Source organism: Onthophagus taurus, chromosome 2 (genome assembly GCF_036711975.1).
Source record: "Onthophagus taurus isolate NC chromosome 2, IU_Otau_3.0, whole genome shotgun sequence".
In the NCBI taxonomy this organism is placed as follows: Eukaryota; Metazoa; Arthropoda; class Insecta; order Coleoptera; family Scarabaeidae; genus Onthophagus; species Onthophagus taurus.
In genome coordinates, this window is record NC_091967.1 from 10,978,442 (window position 1) to 10,996,897 (window position 18,456).

The following is an 18,456-nucleotide window of genomic DNA, read 5'->3' on the forward strand; positions in this document are numbered from 1 at the left end:
TTAACAAAGTATGATGATTAATTAAAGAAATTGGTGATGTTCGATTTTTTTTTGTACCCCAACTTTCCCTTTTTGACATATTTGGAAATATTGTCGGTGAAAATATCCTCATTGAAGAAATTAAAATGTACCATTTTTTTCAGATTAACCGTATGTCATGAGTAAACGAAAAGAATTTGTCAGCTGCAGTACTCTGGCCGTATTTTTATTCATGTATGGTGTTAAATATACTTTCTCTCCTGTTTCAAGAGTTTACTTATTCTACTTATGCCCGCATTAAACCGATTACGGTCGACCACCGTCAAAGAACCAGAAACATAATCCATAAGAGAAAATCACGAATACTAATAAGAATGGTTACTTTATAATTTTATCTACATAACACAAGGAAGTAATCTTGTTCTTTGTATGATAAGTTCATTATTTTTTCTGTAACGTCGTGTTATTGTTGATCAAAAATTAATGACTACAAATATTTAGTAGCTTTGTCAAATTATCAATTATCAATTAGTGTTTAGTAAGGCATAAATGTTGCAAAAGTGTTAAGGTCTCTGACCTTCTCTTCCTTCTAGTTTCATTCAAACCTGAAATATGCTTTAAAAGCATTGCCCATGAAAAGTAGATACTGAAAAATGTTAATATGTTTTTTGTACAATATGGAAGAAAGGTGTGAATCAGAAAACTTGTTAAGGGGTATGCCACATTAGAGACCTGAAAATAAAGATAACTTTAAGATTTTTTAGCAATGAGGGAAAAAAGTTTTCTAATAATGAATTGTGGGGTTTTAATCAGCAGTATTTCTAGTTTTACATCAAATTATATTTATTAACAGTTATTAAAATTGCCCCATTAGATGTCTGCAATGTTAAGCTTGCAAATTGTGCAAGGTCAATTGGTGTGCAGGATTTCTCCTAACCCAGAAATCGAAGAATCAAATTTCGTATTGATGATGTGGTTTTCAATGCGGTTAAGCTTGCTAATACAAAAAATTACATTATTAAGTTATTAATTAGTACATTTATGCTTCCTGAAGGTTATTTTCTTATCCTGTAGCTAATCTGTCTGACAATAAGCTTCCACGAGCTTGTATAACCTCACCGGTCATGGAGAGCTCAGCGTGGGCATTGCGACGTAAGTCCGCTTCGTGGCAAAATTCAAGCACGATCTTCCAATTGTATACAATTGTATAATTTTAGTACTTACATTACTTCCATAATGCTTCTAAGAGTGTCATTACAATTGGACGCAATACCAACGACTTTCTTGCCACTATGTGTATATAGCTTTTTTCTAAAATACACTTTAAACAAAAACAAAACTTCTTTTAGATAAAACGAAGAACTAGACGAAGATGGCAGTACTGGAGGGATGTTCAGGAAAGATCGGAATCCACTTGACATGAGAGAACTTGTTAAAAGAAAGCGAAGTGCTAGGAGAAGATGGTGGCAGTCGAGGGATTTCTCAAACAAAGCTATACTTAACAACAAGATCCACAAACTCAGACGAGAAATTCAAAAACTTAAACAAGAAGAAACCATGAGCTTTTATCTAGGAGAACTGTCAGCATATGAAGAGACCGATTGTTCATTATGGAAGGCAACTATCTATCCCTCCTATTAGAACCTATTACGGAACATTGGGCAGAAACAATAAGCAAAAAGTAACACTGTTTGCAGAACATCTTGCTAACATCTTTGCTCCAAACCCAAGATGAAACAATCCGTCAATACCAACCAGTACAAAATATTCCATCAGTTACTAAGAACTACATTTAAAACATTAACTTAAATACACCCAACAAAAGAGCAAGTACATAAAATAACCCACATCATTAAACGAAGCTTCAAAGAAAAGAAAACCAATTTTTTATTTATGTGTAAAAAAGATAAATCCTGAACAGTAAATTAGCATTTGAAATCATCCCGTCTCATTAGAAAAAGCTATACATCTATCAGATAGCTACATACATCTATAGGTATATGTACATCTATTATAGGAACGGCCATTAAGACTGCTTTCAGATTATAGTGATTATTAAATCAATTAGAAAACGAAGTATTAAAATTCAAAAAGTTGACTTCTTAAGTTGTTTCGTTTTTGTTAAAGCCAGGTTTGAAAACCAGTTGCTATAATTTTTTTTCCTCACTTCAATATGTTATATATCGTAAATTTCACCAATAAAATTGATTTGCCTCCCTGGTATGTAACAACAAATTGATTTCATTACTATGTAACTAACAATAAGATTAAAAAATGATGTATTCTATACAAAATCGTTGAATGAGTTTAGTCACGTAACTTATAAGGTCTTGGTACAAGTTAGTACGACCACCTCTATAAATAATAAACGCAACTGTAAAACAACATCGACTAAGAATCGATTATAACGTGTCTACCAAGGTCGCTGCGAAGAAATAGTCACAAACATCAAACGCGGTTTTAGTCGGTTTCCAATGGTGTTGTGCAATATGAATACGTATGCCGTTTACGACGCAAAACAGGTTCAACGAAATCTTGGTTGGAGTAAGTATACTCAACGTATATCATGGTGAGCCCCACGAGGGCCTCTTAATCTTCGGGCAACAACATCACAAAAACCTAACTGTAACCGCACATGAATAATATGTAAAATAAGAAGTTTTACTCTCTCATTAACAACCAGGTGTAAATTTAGTACTGTGACCTTTAAACACTTTCAAATAAAAAAGATTTTATACCATTTTTTTGTTGAATCAATTTATTTACAGAAGCTGCCATCTATAAATCGAACGTAGAATCCTACATAAGTATTTTATCGCCATAACAACCACCCAGTAATACAAACATGAATGTATCTTTTGTCGACATTTGCACACAGCCTTCTTTAGATACTTCAATATGTGCTAAAATAAATACTTCTTGAAGCGATGAGCAAAAGGTAAAAGACCTCCAAAGTTGTTCACATTCACTTTTTCTGTAGATGGAACATCTTATTTTCTCTTATTTCTTTTTTAGTTTGTTTTATGCAATCGGTTTCGATTGCAAATCACGAAATTCCTGCATACACACTCCTTTTAAAGTAATATCATGCCGTATCGCACCTGTATACGCTTTGGAATGTGCACGATTTTGTTTGTAAATACGGTAAAATAGGCTTTGGGAAAAACTGAAGATAACATTGAATACACACATTCAAAAAGTAATTGTTTTAATTTGCTGAATGTGCGTAAAAATATTAGTAAAACGCATGATATACATTAAATTAGCAATTTCATAATTGGTTGCGAAAAGTTGTTTTTTGTTGTAGCGATATTTTTGTATCCGTAGGCATTGTTCTTTTTCAACAAAGCACTTTTGTAGTTTTTGAATGTAGTTTTGTTTATACGTGTGAAAATTTGTAATACTTTCGCAAATATGGATGTTTTTACGCATTGGAAATATTCTGAAATTATTTACTTTTGAAAATGTTATAAATTAGAGTTATTGAAACAAATTTAAGTAAAAATTGAAAAAATAAAATGTATTTGTAAAACAGAAGAATATCTATGTTTATAGGCAACCAACTTTACAGTTTGCGTTATTACAATATTGCCAACATTTTGGCGTTATCAAATATATAAAATTTTATCAAATATAATTTCGTGTAATATAGCTCTGAGGAGTTCTAAGTTATTTTTGAATTGTTTTACACAAATTAATTTAATTCCTCATGTTTCAAGACACTTCAATTTGACTAAAACGAATGTTGAAATTTCTTATTTACTTAATATGGGTACATACAATAAAACATAACGGACAAAATATTTTTAAATCATACTTAAATATAAATGTTAGCGCTCATAGATAGAATTCAACAGGGGTTATTCCTCAAGTTGCTCTATTCCATATTCATAGATAAATTAGGGGTATTTCCCGAGTTGTCTATACAATGTATAAATGAAGGACCATAGTTCTAGTTTTAATTGTTATTCAGCGCTAGAATGTGGCACATTTTTATTGAACGAAAAGTAGAACTAACACTATACCTAGAACTAGAATCATTCGGGTTTAGCCGTCTTTAGAGACATGCGGCTAAACCTAAATGATTTTAGTTCTAGGTATAGTGTTAGTTCCACATAATAACAGTGCTTGTGTAAAACTAGAACTATCGCTAGACCCAGAACTAGAAACATTCGGGTTCGTCTGAAGATGCACGGCTAACCCCGAAACTTTCTAGTTCTAGGTCTAGTGTTAGTTCTAGTTTTAATTGTTATTCAACGCTTAGTTGTAGTATATTTTTCATTGAACTAAAGTACTTTTGGTTGTGCAGTCTAAAAACTATTTTATGTAATCAGCTCCAAAAAATCCAATAATCTTTCATCAGAAAATATTACATTTTCACAAAATCTCAAGTTCTTACAAATATATTTTAAGTACACTATTTCAGTGCATACAAAATTATATTATGAAATAGATACTCATTACAAGGGTGTGCAGCTGATCCAATCAAAAATTTTATAATTTTAAAAGTACCAATGCACATGTTTGATTATCCAATTTGAAATTGTTTCATAATCGTACATACTTACTGTTTTTTCTAATCACACTATAATTTTTTTAGAAGCAGTTTGAAAACACTTGATTAATCATATTACGATAACGTTTTTTAATAACACTTAAAATCCAACCTAAACTTTCCACCAGAATGTCTATGTTTATTTTAAACTTAAAGAAGAAATTATTTATGTTTTTAGTGAATTAACTGTTTCAAGATGGCTGGAAGCTCATCTCGACAGAAGCGCGGGTTTAACAACTCTACCAAGAAGTCTTGTTTTGGCCGATGTGACCGGTGATGGCGACCATAAGCTAGTTCTTACAGATTTAAAGTTTGCATCAAATGAAAGAAGTCGACTCAAGGTGTATAAAGGAACACTTTTGACTACTGACCAAACTTTACCTGAAACCCCATCCTCGCTAATTACTTTTTACACAAATTCTTATGATTCAAAAATTCCTGGTAAATTCAAAAAATATTTAAAAAAGTCAAACTTCATTAAAAAAATTTGTTTCAGCGATTGCTGTTGCTTGTGGTACAGAATTATTAATCTACAAAAACAACAAACCTTACTTTAAATTCACTGTCGTGCCCTTACCCTTTTCAGCGTTAGAACAAGCTGTTTGGAAAAAATTAAGCGATGAATCGAATCGTGATGTTAGTTCTGCTTTAAGCGATCTTAAAAGCGTTCCTTTCCATACTTTATCATCAAGGTGAAACATCATTTTATTTTACACTGTTTTTTAATTATGAATTTTTAGATCCCAAAATCTACTTTCATTGGAGGTAAATGAAATTTCTGAATATATCAATAAATATTCTACATCAGAACCGAAAAAGTTCTCCCCCATCACTTGTATGACCACGCTAAATAGAAGCACACAAGATAAGGATGCTCCAGCTTGTCCAATTTTAGCTACAGAGGCTGGACAAGTTTTTATTTTAGATCCACAAACTTTTGCACCTTTACATCAAGTATGTATATAACATACTCAAAAGATTTATGAGTGCAAGTACTCATTTTAATAGGCAGTTGCATCTTCTAATAAAACCACCCCATACATAATCCAAACAATTGGTGTGTACGACGTTGAATTTCGAATAACAATTGCAAGCAGAGAAGGTTATGTAACTTTACTTCGAAGAGGTTGGCTTGAAGGAAAAACTCTGTTTCAAACCACCCCAAATATTGTTGATATGGCATTAATTCCTGGTGATGGATTCATTATGATTGCAACAACAGAAAAGTTATTGCAATGTTATACAAAAAGAGTACGCATTTTTTATCTAAATGCAATTTTTTTCCTTAACATTTTTTTAGGGTAGCAAAGTGTGGAATTTAAAGACAAAATATGAAATAACTTGTTTATGCGTAATTCCTTTGAGTTATATAAACACTTCCTTGTTGGCGGTTGGGTTTCGCGGCGGTAGTATTCATTTATACCAAGGAAGAACTTTAATGGACGTCATTATTGGACCGGATACACCTTCTGCAATTATTTTTGGACAGTTAGGTCAAGAGGAACACGTTATGGTCATTGTTACAATGAGTAAGAAAAATTTTTGAGTCAAACTCATCAAAACATCCTTTTTATTTGTTTAGGTGGTGCATTAAATTTAAAAATATTAAAAAGAACAGCAGATTTTAACTTAAATAAAGAGGACTCTATGTCGGCTCCTATTCAACAAGCCAAACCTCTTCCACTACCAAAAAGAAGTAAATTATTTTTAGAACAAAGTATGAGAGAAAGACAAAACCCGATTGGTACTAAATTAATTAAAAAAAAAATTATTAATTAAAAATTAATCTTTTACAGATATGCATCAAAATTTTCAGAAAGACCTTATTCGTTTAAGGTTATTAGCAGCAAGAGCAATGGTTCAAGCTCAATCAAACCAAACAGGTGTAGGAAATGAAAAAGAACTTCTAAAATTATCAGCTCAAGTAAAAAAAATATAAAAGATCAATTCTAATCCGGGTTTTACGGTTTTTTGTAGGTTTTAGGACTTGGACCAAAGTTTACTTTAAATTTAACGTTGGAAAACATAAACATTGAGCGAGCATTGATCGGATTAAACATAATTTTGCATTGCAATCCGACGATTTACAAACTGTCGTGTTATCTAATCAAAGTAAGTTATGATCCAAATCTGCAAAATACTTTTTTAAAAAGGTAAATACAGGTGTTACGTGATGCAACGCAATTCAACGAGTTGTGCCACGTAATCGAACAAAGTGTTTAATTTGCTTTAAATAGATATCAATAATTGTTCTCCGCCTCACTTCTCCAATTTTATTATAACTTTATGAAACGAGGTAAATAATTATCTTTCTTGATCAAACTGATTAGTACGTTATCTGTGCTCGACTTTGGCAGGCCAAGGTTAAGTTGGATAACGTTGTTTTTTTTCGTAATACTCAGGTACCTTTGATACCACCAAATTTATCGTATAAGATTGAGGTAAAAGTGCAAGAAAGAGATTTAGAAAACGTCGTTGAAGAAAATGATGGTGCAACGGAAAATGTTAAAATTATTAGAGTCTTTGCTAGTAAAAATGGGGAAAATCGACCTGTGCTAGCTGCTATTATTACTATGCCACCAAGTGAAGTTTCGACATTATTATAAATAAATAAAATGAATTTATTGATTAATAATATGAATAATACTTATTTTTCAAAAAATAAATGTAAATAATGATTATTGAATTGAATAATTAAATAAATAAATATTACAACTTTTTATTTAGTGTGTTTTAATTTCTCTTATTTCTTACGGTTTCTTTGTTAACGATTTCTTACAAAAATTCTGCATAGCTAAAGTATAAAAAATTACTTATTAATTACTTTTTTATTAGAATGTTAATCATACTTGTATACTATTCGTGCCAGAAAAAAAAACAGAAATAAGATATGCGGGGAAAGGGGGTTTTGTCCAATCGGAGAAGCGCCTTTATTCCTTTTTGTAAGTAAAATAAAGGCGCGACGTCCAGTCTGGAACACACACCGGCCTTGTTGGAAGAAACCCTTCTCTCTGTGCATGGGGTTCGCTTAAAATATACTTTTGAACGTGAAAAAAAGGCACAGAAACACCCCTTGACTCATGAATCAAGGACTATCAAGACAATCATCAGAGAAGACTACAAGCATCCTATAGATTGAACAATCATTAGTAGCTACAGTTTACCACGGCGATTTTGAAACTACGACCTGTACTATAATTGACATCTCAATATATCTGAGACCCTCTTCGATTGAAGAGAAGGATAGCCAGGCGATCTTGCACAAGCATTCAACGGGAAAAAAGTAAACGAAAGCCACTGCTTAATGTAACAAAGAAATTAAAGAAGTGTCCACTCAAAAACCATCATTGAGCTAATTATAAAACAGAAAGATCTCCACAGCAAACTATTATTTAGAAAGCCTACAACCTTAACATCAGTGCCACTTTCTACTCAAATAATGTTTCCTGGTGCTAAAATTTCGGAATACGTAAAAATCTTCACTAACAAAGATCACAACCAAGTTCTATTAAGTAGAAAAGTAAATGTCTACGAAGAAATATGGAATTGAAGAAGTTGCATAAGATAGGTTTGGCAGAAACTACCACTGTTACTCCAAAGCCGTCGACTCTTTAAATGAAAAATGCAACTTCCGAGCCATCTTTAATTTTAAACAAGCCCTCTAACCTTAATTGTAGTAAATTTCACCCAAAAACGCCAAAAATAGGTTTTATTACCGAAACTCGAACGATTAACAAATCGTTTGAGCATTGCCAATTATAAGACTAACGCAAAGAAACTATCGTGGAAGAGGTATGATAATTATTGGCAAAAACCTCCATCGACTATTAATTCATTGAAGCCTGATCATTAGGAGATATAAGCTGCGAAAATCAAGCTTAGTATAGCAACAGAATGTTGTTACTTGACTTGAACTTCACCCTTTTTCAAGCAGATAATTGACGTTCTTCCTTATATTTTCGGTAGCGTACTTTGTACTTCGTACTTAGATGTCGCAACACTTTCTGCAAGGTCAGCATAGAACGTTTTTGCCATTAATCAGAAGAAATGGAATTTCCACTTTCGATAATTTGCATATATAATATGTTCACTATAATTTTGCAAAAACTACCCTCCTTTACAAAAAACCTTTCTGCCTCCAAATAATTCATTTGTATAGATATAAGTGAAGATGTAAACATTGTTTAAATTGTATATTTATATTATCTAGATTTGGGCGTTTCCAGCACCAAAATTGGTAATAAAGTAAACATGAATATCGTTTCAAATGAAACAGCTATATTAAGATTAACAAATAAAAAAAAATTAATATGCAATTTCTTTTATTTTAAACATATGTGATTTTATATCGAACTAATTAAAAACATTTTGGTGCAAAACTTTATAAACTTTTACTTTTCATATTTTGGTGCTAAATTGTGGACGATTTGAACATACTTTTCCTTCGCTAACGGTTGCAAAATACCTTTTCTACTGTTCCAAGCTTCCCATTTGGCTTTTCCTTTTGGGTCATTTGGTTTTGCTAGAAAATTTAATTAATTAATTACATTTCCATGGCAATTTTAAATTCTTTATCACTAATTTCAAACCTGATTTAAACTCAGATACACTTACGGATGTTAACGTCCCCAACAACGGCTTGTTTATAATAAGAGTAAAGTTCCAATAATTCATTATCCGGTGGACGCTTGATGAACTTTTTAGCTCTATCGCAAGCTTCTTGAAATTTCTACAAGAAAACAGTAAGAAAAAAAAATAAGGATTATTCATAGATTAAATTACATAAATATACGACTTTCTTACTTGTTCCATGCTTCTTCATCTAACTCAAATGATTATTCTCGCGGTTTTATACCTTTACAAACATTTCAATAAATAATTAGTTCAATAAATTAGTTCATCTTTTAACATTACAGTTTTGACACTAATTATTAACTTCTATGACATATTTCAATTTTAATTATTTATAATAATTATTAGGTATTAAAGTAGAATATATGGAAAAGTATAACTTATTATTATTAAGTTGATATAGATTTTTTTGTAAAAAGTTTATCAAACATATCAATAACGTTTCTTATCGCTACTGTTGCATAACCTTATTAATTATTAGGATAGAAGTATACGTGAAGGGCGTATTGATATTTGACCATAAAAATTCAGCCATAAAAATCTTTAATGAGATTGCCAGGACCGTATTGAAAATAATTAAGAAAGCATTAAAGTAAAATTGAATTAAATAATTTATTTTTAAAAATCATTTAAAATTATACGAAATACGATTTTATTTGAATTTAAATCTTTTTAATACATACAAATCGTGTCTTTTTCGTAAAACGAGTTTTGCGGCTTACAAAAACGCAGAGTGGTTTATTCCACGTAAAAGAGATATCTTTACATTTCATTCCTCAACTACCTCGATATCAGGTAAGAAATGATTTCAATTTTTATACAATTTTTAATAAAACGAATACGGTTCTGGCTTTTACTTTGGAACTTCATATTTTTTTGCGGTATCCTTCTTATCTAAGCTTGCAGTCTATGTGTAGATTAACCCACGTGGTTTCTATATAAGCCCAGGTAAAATTGATTGTAGATTAGTTTTAGTTGCGATCCCGTACTAACAAAAAGTAAGTGAATCACTTATTTTAATAATTATTTTACACAGATTATTATTATTTAGTGCAACGTTTTATTTTAAATTAAAACTGAAAGAAAAGGTACTAATTCAGATTTTTTTTTTCAGCTTTCATCATGTCTGCTGCCGATGTAAGTATTTTAACAAAAAATGGTTCCATTTTTCCATATAATTCAAAGAAATTATATAAACCACTTCATGTTATACATTTGCAACGACAATATTTACGTATTGATCTATATTTATCTTTTCATTATCATTATCTTTATGAAGTATCTCGGCAATCACATATAGCAAACAAATTTAATAAAACACGACTTGATTGAAAACAACAAAATTCTAAAAAAATATTTTTTGTGTATTTTATTCTAATTTATTTTTTATTTCTGGCAGTTCCAAGCTACCGCTGACAAAGTCAGAACCATGAGCCCACCAAGCCAAGAAGACCAATTGGAACTTTACAGCTTGTACAAACAAGCCACCGTTGGTGATTGCAACACCGCTGCTCCTGGCGCTTTGGACGTTAAAGGAAAGGCCAAATGGTCCGCCTGGAACGGCAAAAAAGGCATGAGCCAAGATGATGCTAAACAAAAATACGTTACCAAGGCTAAATCCTTGGGAGTTTAAGAATTAACTAGACCACTACTCACAACATATATTTTATTTCCTTCATATGTTATCAATTATTGATTAAAAAGTATAATTTAATAAAGTATGCACATTTTTTGATACGTTATATAGATTGTTTTATTTGCTGTATTTTATTCAGACGATTTAGAAGCTGTATTCAAATACCTTTATTCAAATACTTCAGACCAATGACATTCCTCTCAATAATTACACTTAAAAAACAATATTTTGGAATCATTGAAACTAGCAAAGCAATTTAGAGAAAGTCACTCAGTTTACTTACCGTGATTGTAATAAGCTATTGGACCTACTGACATTTTCGGTATTGAATTACAAAATGAAAAATTACCTAATTACTCATCATCTTCTTCAAGATCTTCAAATTCATGTATAAGAGATCCAGCTATAGGCAACGTTGGTATTCACATAAAATTACTTCATCAGATATGTACTGTGAGGCTTGAACACTCTTTTGAACCATGAATGAACCTCTATGCTTCGTTCATGGTTTACAAGCAACTCGGAAGAATGTTCAATAAGTATGGGATAATATGCCTCTATTCAAATGTTGGTACCGTCTGTAATAAACTTATTTAATTTGTTACTATTTACGCAATTACTTTACCGATTCCATTAAATATCAAGACTGAATGGTGATTAATCAATAGGGTAGTTAATGTAAGCACATTATGATAATCATTTTCTGAGCATAAGTGTGGCTCCTAACGGTTTTTCTTCTGATCTTGCCTTCTAAACACCGTTTTGCAAGAATTCTCATCCACCATAATAACCCCGCAATAACAAAATATACTATTACAACACTCACAATATTGTGTAATCCATATTTGTTGGTTGAATCTGTAGTGGTTGTCATTTTTTCACTGTTGCCTGACTTCTTCTGCTTATTCTTCATTTAGTTAGTTCTCGTATCTTCAATTTTTCTTGATCGGAACGGTTGGCACAATAACCATGTAATGTCTATTTCTTATTGTTAGTTGAAATTTTGGGTTAATTTACAAAAATCCATTTATAACTGTTAGTATTAATTTTATTTAATAGACGTAGAAACAGCATTATTAAGACTTTATTATTGTTCAACTGTTGACTACGCTTAACTCAGTTCATTCACTTACTAATTAGAGATTTAAGCCATCTAGAAACTTCCGGGTTATGCCATGCGTCTATTAAGACACAAATTGACATTTCAAGTTAAATATCGAGTGTACTCAGTTTTCACAAAAGCTTTCACCTTACAACATTACCATTACACCACCAGACGACCTTATGAAAGATTTTGATTTTGGTAGGCAAAATCGTTGGTCCACCTACGCGCGATGTAACCTCAAACTTTTCCCATCGACTTTATGTTTGGTGAAATGTAGAAAAATTGGAGACCATAAGTCCACGAAAATGATATCCTCATAATACATCGTCACCATGCTCAGCGATTAACATTTTGCCATTTTTGTTTTTCTTGAAGCAGTCGTTTCCGCAAACTTGTTGCAAAGTGATGTTGAAGAGTTATTAGAAAAAATTCCCTTAACCGTCGCAGTTGATATGGATTATTTACATGGAAAGCTATAAATTTTTCCCAAAGTTAGATTGGCCATACTACGCGAGATGTTTTTGTTTGTGAAAATTTATGAAGTGTAGTCTACAATGATAAAATTATCCGTGAGGAATTACCCATTCGCATTTTAAAAGTTGCTGCTCCCATAAAAGAACGACGAGACAACCTTATTGCGAAAAGAGTTAAAATGTCAGTTATACTTATAAACGTGAAATAACCTACATCTATTGTAATATTTTATATATTTTTAAGTATAATATTTTTAATACTAGAATGTGCTCCATATATTTTGCTTGACTAATTTCTGTCCGAATACTTGCATCGAAAAATGGTTAAACGCTTCTGTAATCATTTGATCAAGTTTTGTCTGTAAAGCACTTGATGTAACGCTTAACTTACTGAAAAACGTGTCGTTTCTTTCATGATAAATTTTTTTAATTAAATTTTGTTTCTTAATCTAAACTGAACTATTGACTTTAAATTGGAAGTAACGTCAATTTCTAAAAAGAGATTATGACAGTTGTGATTAGATGATTACAATGATAACGATTTATATAACCATTGTATTGTATTGATGCAGACATAAAAAACGATTACACGTTGACTCATTTTGGTGCAAAATTCATGTAATTTTTCATCCAAATCACTACTCTTTATTTTTTTTGTAATTCAACCTTTACGATCCTGTCAAAGGTACAAAATCAAAATCAGATAGTGGTTGGCACTCGAATAATAGATTACAAAATTTGTTATCGAAACCCATTAACAATGATAACTTTGCTTTCAAGTTCTTGTGTGATTTATCAACACGTTTTCAAAAAATAGAAAAAAATTGAAGGTGATAAAGTTAAAAAAAAAAAAAAATCGATTAAGATTCGCATAAAAATAGATTTACTTTTATGTTTTTTTGTTTAATTGACCAACGTATTTTTTTATTTGTTAAAGTTTGATGTAAAAGTTTAAGTACTGATTCATGTTTTCTTGTGATAAAAGTCCACTTTTAACGCATAGCTATAGGCAACCAAAATGACAAAAATTTTTGTCGAGTGGTTTAATGACGACAAGTTCAAAGCCGGTCCGTTTCAACTTTCAACGGTATCTACGGCCTATTTAACGACCATCAATTCGGAAGGAACGCTCAGTGCAAATCTGTGATTCGTTGTGTTACTAACAGGAACAACCAAATTGTAAGTTGAAACAAATTTTTAGAATTTTAAGTATTAAATAAATACATTTCAATATTAAGACAAAATTTAATTAATCCTTATTTTGTTTTAATTTTTTTAGGCATCGCCAACATGTCTCTTGAAGCTGTAAGTATAATTATACCAATAGTATTAGTTATAATCAATTTGTATGCTATATATAAGGTGAAAATTAATTACCAGAAGAATTAGTGCACTTTAATTACTAAAGTTCTGTCCTACATATTAAGTGATTTGTATCCTAAATTAAAGTGAAAGATAATTAATAACTAAAACAATCCTAAATAACAAAATTGCAAATATATAATAAATTTAAAGAAATTGGCAAAATCTTATATTGTAGACTGCAACTATTCCAGAACAAAAATCTAACTATTTCAAATTTTCAACAAAGAAAATTTTCCCAGTTAATTTTATATTTTCATTGAAATAATTAATTTTTGTCACGTTCAAAAATATATTTCGATAAAAATTTTCTAGAAAAAACCAATCAATCATGTAGTATATATCTTTAATTAAAAGAATTTAAACACGATGTTTTAGTGCTTCATTTTATCGCAAATAAAATTCATTCGTATTTGAACAGATACTCTTAAAGTGCTTAAATGCAAAGTAACAGAAATTTATCTCTAAATAAAAGATGTAATCATTTCTTTTACATAATTATTTTTTGAAGTACTCATCCAAAAAGTGATTCAAATGATTAAAATGATCACACTTAACGATTAAAGTGTTGTAATACTACTTCAATATCTTTTTGGCGATTATATCATTCTTTTCTTTGTTGATAAAAACTTTTTTTTTTTAATTGTTGTAATTTTGTGTGTTTAGCAATTCAACGATGCCGCCGTTAAAGTCAAAAAATTAAAAGCAATGCCAAGTAATGATGATTTGCTTGAATTGTATGGCTTATTCAAACAAGCTACCGTTGGTGACAATACCACAGGTAATTATACGAATATTCAATGAGGTTTTAAAAAAAATATATAAATAATATAATTTTTTATTAATTTTAGAGCGTCCTGGTATGCTTGATGTAAAAGGTAAAGCCAAATGGGACTCTTGGACATCAAAGAAAGGCATGTCCAAAGCTGATGCTCAACAAAAATACATCGACAAAGTCGAAGCTCTTGTTGGTTCAATTGGTTTGCAATAAATTGGATCAATCCAAAACATAAACTATTGTTGAGATGTACACTCATTTTTTATACTCTTTTTGTTACATCACAAATTTGTTAAAAAAAAATAATTTATACATGGTTAAATAAAAAATAAAATTTTCACCAAACTTTTTTTATTAAAATTTTTTTTATTAGTAGTCAATAATCAGAAATTATCTTATTTAATGGCCAAGGTCGCAATACTAGTTTAATTATTTACGTTGCTGCAATCTGCTGCAATCGAACGTTTATTGCTGACGCATCGATGTAAACTTTTCTTTAATAATTCAAATAGTTACAAACACTTTGATATCAAAAAAGGAATTTTTTAAAGTTGCCTCAATTCAGAAAAATTAAGTATATTAATTTTGTTAAAATTGTAATAAGCCAATGTAATCCAAAAAGAAGAAAATTAAATCATTTATATTTATTTAACTCTTGATGTAGGAAAATAAACAAAATCAATAATTGCGGCAGTTAAGAAGTTGGTAGTACTGTGAATGTAGCCGCTTTACATTCTTTTATATACAAAAGAATTCAAAAGTTGAGTGGCATTAATTATTTTGTAAGCAACCATCATCTTGCTATTCTGAAGTATTTTACGACTCCGGAGTAATTTGCTACTCTTGAATACACTACAGTATTCTGTAATTCCAGTGTTGTTCGTTGCTTTCAAATTTTTTTTCTTCTGTAGTATTCTGCGAACTCATTCTGGAATACTAGATTAAATTGCTACTCCTGAATAATTCACTACTATATTCCTCTACCATGTTTGTCATCCGCTTTAGTGTTTTTCTTTTTTTGGAGTATTCTGCCAATCTGGAAATCCTTGCTATTTCGAATTACTTTGTTATTTTAAAGCTTCCTAGTACACCCAAGTAGTCTGAAGTAGGTCGTTATTCTCAAGTTCCCTCTTACCGTAGTGTACTTTCTTATTCTGGAGTACTCCAGTAATTTAATGCATTAGGTTACTGAGGATTTCTTTGATACTCTATAGTACATTAATTAACGATGCAAAAGAATTCTGCTGCATCTCCTGTTATTATGATACCCCTTAAACCCATTTGGTCTTTTACAAAAGCTGGAGAACTTCATGAGAGAAAATATTTGGCTATATATATCATATATTCAGTTAAAACTGTACATATAGAATGAAATGTATCCGAATTCGACTGTTTGCAATTGGACCATAAATCAAAAAGTAGATTATGATTTAGAAAATGTGTTTTATAGACTTTTTAGTACTTCACCACAGATGTCGATATTGTGAAACTGAGGGCCTAATCCTTTCATTTGCTTATTAATTTTAAAAGAATAGTTTTTAACACAACTCATTTGTCACATTACTTTTGATACAACCTGTACTTTTACATTTACTTTAATTGATAAATTTAAAATTATACATCTAAATTAATGATATCCTCACATTTACCGTTTAATTATATCTCAAAGTGAATATCTACCATTGATTTCTATTTTAAATTTGATCTCAAACTTAAATTTATACGGTTTAAAATAAGTTAGTCTTTTCGTTGCTACATTCACATCGCCACCATATAATTACCATTCACCAGTGATTCACCATCTTGTAAATCTTTACCTCGCCGGCATCTACTTCGTAGTCAGAAGGTAATTTGATGATTTCAATATTTTCCTGATTATTAATATTTTAAGAATTTTCTGAATAAAGCTGTAACTTTATATTTTTTAAATTTTAAGAAGTTAATTTTATTTCTTTTTGATGTTTTTTAACATTTTTTTTTTTATTTACTGATAATTTCTTTCTTATCACAGAACAAATAATCATGACTCTTCAAGCCGTAAGTATTAAAATGAATTCAAGATTTTAAAATTAATTTTATTGATATATTTATTATTTTTTAGGAGTTTGATGAAGCTGCTGAAAATGTTAAAAAATTGAAAACTATGCCTGGCAATGAAGATTTGCTAGAATTATACGCCTTGTTTAAACAAGGGACTGTTGGAGATAACACCACAGGTGAAAAAAACTACATTTTTATAAAATTTTTTTAAATTTGAACTATTATTTAGATCGCCCTGGAATGCTAGATTTTAAAGGTAAAGCTAAATGGGATGCTTGGACTACAAAAAAAGGGATGTCTAAAGAAGACGCCCAACAGAAGTATATTGAGAAAGCTAAAGGTCTCATTGCTTCAATTGGATTGCAATGAATTTTTTGTCCATAAGACTTAAAAAATGTGGAAAAATTATTAAATTTTTATACTTTAATTTGTTGAGATATTAGAAAATAAAATTTTTATATACTACACATAAATATATTGTTGTTTGCCACAGCACAAATTTTTAAGTGTGGTAATTTTTTATATATTTTTATATTTGATTAAATAAAAAAAGTTATCTAAATTAATAAATATTTTCTTCTTTTTAATTCTTAATTTTTGTTGAAATCTAGAATCTGGTTGAATGTTAAGTGAATGGCAATAAGAACACAATGACTAATTTATAGATACTTTTGAGATTATGTAATAGTTGAATGGATATGTTATATGTATGTAATACTTCTTAGTCAAGACAATATTTAAGATGTTTAAAATTGTTTCTGAAAAAGGTTGCAACATGGCATCCAAAACGTCAAACACTTTTTCAAAAGACGCTGACCCTGTCAGAATCTACTTTAGTGTTAGTTCTAGTTTTAGTTAACTCAAAACATTTAGATTCCAGAATATCACATTCAGAATTCAAACTTTCTGTCGGCACCTTAGATCTTTTTAAGTTCACCTTACGTGGCCTCAAGGCTCCATATGGGAATAGAAAGCAGATTAGATTTTTTATTGAAATTGATAGACTGAAGAAAATGTAAGGTATCATCATGTGGTTTGTTTTCTTGGTTTTCTGCGTTGAGACTAATTGGCCAACCATCTGTAGTAGCTATGGTAGGTTTGAGAAGAAAGAGTTGTGTTGAAAATCTACCTGGCATTGCACAACAATCATAACACATTTTCATTTCAAAAGAAAACTAACTTTACCCAACATTCTTTTCTGGGATGATTGACAGTTCAAAAGAAAACTGACAATACCCAATATTCTTTTTCGGCATGATTGACATTTCAAAACAAAACTGACCATAGTCAACTTTCTTTCTAGGAATAATTGCTATTTCAAAAGAAAACTGACTTTACCCAACAAAACGCTTTACAGCATAAAGAATCTCTATACATGTAAAATCGTACTGTGAAGTTATATACATTGATTATTACAACATTTCGTGCAGAAAAAAGATAAAACTTTATACTTTTGATGTAGCTAACTCAATACGATATGATTTTCTTTCTACACACAATCAACCAAAACGGCAGCCAATACATGATAAATTTTTTATCATGTCTCTTAGAAATCAAATTTTTGTAAACTCAGAAACTTTTCTTTGTTAGTTTAATACTAATTGATTTTGAGTCATCGCAAATATTGAATGTACAAATTAAGCAATTTTTTAATTTCGTCATCAACTCATAAAGAATATTAAATTCTAAGAAATATTTATGCGTAACACAATTTTATCTTCCGGTTTTTTCTGTTATCACGTTTACTTGTGAATAAAACGATGCAATAAAAATTCCTATCAATGTTTATGGAAATCTTTAAAATGTTTATTCTTTTATGGAATAATTATAAAACTAAGAATTCTTTATTAATATATTCATAACATGTCTACGGATAAGCTGGCGGTCAATTAAAGT

At 30.2% G+C, this 18,456-nt stretch overlaps 5 protein-coding genes across 9 annotated transcripts in view; 4 read left to right on the top strand and 1 right to left on the bottom strand.

Annotated features, from left to right (window-relative positions):
• LOC111426018 (acyl-CoA-binding protein-like) overlaps positions 1 to 10,908 on the top strand; it is a 76,450-nt gene extending 65,542 nt beyond the window's left edge. Inside the window, exons 1-3 of one of the 3 annotated variants that reach the window (XM_071194239.1) lie at positions 9,800 to 9,961; positions 10,281 to 10,303; positions 10,566 to 10,908. In XM_071194239.1, coding sequence (XP_071050340.1) covers positions 10,289 to 10,303; positions 10,566 to 10,799 — 249 coding nt within the window. In that variant the 5' untranslated portion in view covers positions 9,800 to 9,961; positions 10,281 to 10,288 and the 3' untranslated portion in view covers positions 10,800 to 10,908. Of the gene's footprint in view, positions 1 to 9,799; positions 9,962 to 10,084; positions 10,165 to 10,280; positions 10,304 to 10,565 lie in introns of those variants that run through there. The other 2 variants (XM_023060355.2, XM_071194240.1) reach the window with 2 other exon arrangements.
• On the top strand, positions 1,351 to 7,256 carry LOC111426016 (Bardet-Biedl syndrome 1). 2 transcript variants are annotated; one of them, XR_011639694.1, is made up of 11 exons: positions 1,351 to 2,523; positions 2,748 to 2,917; positions 4,713 to 4,975; positions 5,031 to 5,226; positions 5,275 to 5,488; positions 5,543 to 5,785; positions 5,835 to 6,063; positions 6,117 to 6,278; positions 6,331 to 6,458; positions 6,512 to 6,830; positions 6,937 to 7,013. XR_011639694.1 is itself a non-coding variant. In XM_023060353.2 (11 exons), the coding sequence occupies exons 2-11, from the start codon at positions 2,907 to 2,909 to the stop codon at positions 7,138 to 7,140; spliced, it is 1,785 nt and encodes a 594-aa protein (XP_022916121.1). In that variant the 5' UTR covers positions 1,351 to 2,523; positions 2,748 to 2,906; the 3' UTR covers positions 7,141 to 7,256. The 2 variants fall into 2 exon arrangements, 1 of the variants encoding a protein (XP_022916121.1); XM_023060353.2 differs by having other exon boundaries at positions 6,512 to 6,646; positions 6,937 to 7,256.
• LOC111426017 (Acyl-CoA binding protein 4) lies at positions 8,840 to 9,480 on the bottom strand. 2 transcript variants are annotated; one of them, XM_071194238.1, is made up of 3 exons: positions 9,317 to 9,480; positions 9,149 to 9,263; positions 8,840 to 9,056 (listed from the first exon to the last, which is right to left on the bottom strand). In XM_071194238.1, exons 1-3 carry the CDS (start codon positions 9,344 to 9,346, stop codon positions 8,926 to 8,928), a joined length of 276 nt encoding a protein of 91 aa, XP_071050339.1. In that variant the 5' UTR covers positions 9,347 to 9,480; the 3' UTR covers positions 8,840 to 8,925. The 2 variants fall into 2 exon arrangements, with proteins under 2 accessions (XP_071050339.1, XP_022916122.1); XM_023060354.2 differs by having other exon boundaries at positions 9,338 to 9,479.
• Positions 10,909 to 13,474: 2,566 nt separating the features above from the next.
• Positions 13,475 to 14,865, top strand: LOC111425906 (acyl-CoA-binding protein homolog 1-like). The gene is made up of 4 exons (XM_023060200.2): positions 13,475 to 13,559; positions 13,660 to 13,685; positions 14,409 to 14,523; positions 14,594 to 14,865. Exons 2-4 carry the CDS (start codon positions 13,671 to 13,673, stop codon positions 14,731 to 14,733), a joined length of 270 nt encoding a protein of 89 aa, XP_022915968.1. The 5' UTR covers positions 13,475 to 13,559; positions 13,660 to 13,670; the 3' UTR covers positions 14,734 to 14,865.
• Positions 14,866 to 16,282: 1,417 nt separating this feature from the next.
• On the top strand, positions 16,283 to 17,132 carry LOC111425898 (acyl-CoA-binding protein homolog 1-like). The gene is made up of 4 exons (XM_023060192.2): positions 16,283 to 16,366; positions 16,532 to 16,557; positions 16,622 to 16,736; positions 16,790 to 17,132. The coding sequence occupies exons 2-4, from the start codon at positions 16,543 to 16,545 to the stop codon at positions 16,927 to 16,929; spliced, it is 270 nt and encodes an 89-aa protein (XP_022915960.1). The 5' UTR covers positions 16,283 to 16,366; positions 16,532 to 16,542; the 3' UTR covers positions 16,930 to 17,132.
• The last annotated feature ends 1,324 nt before the right edge of the window (positions 17,133 to 18,456 follow it).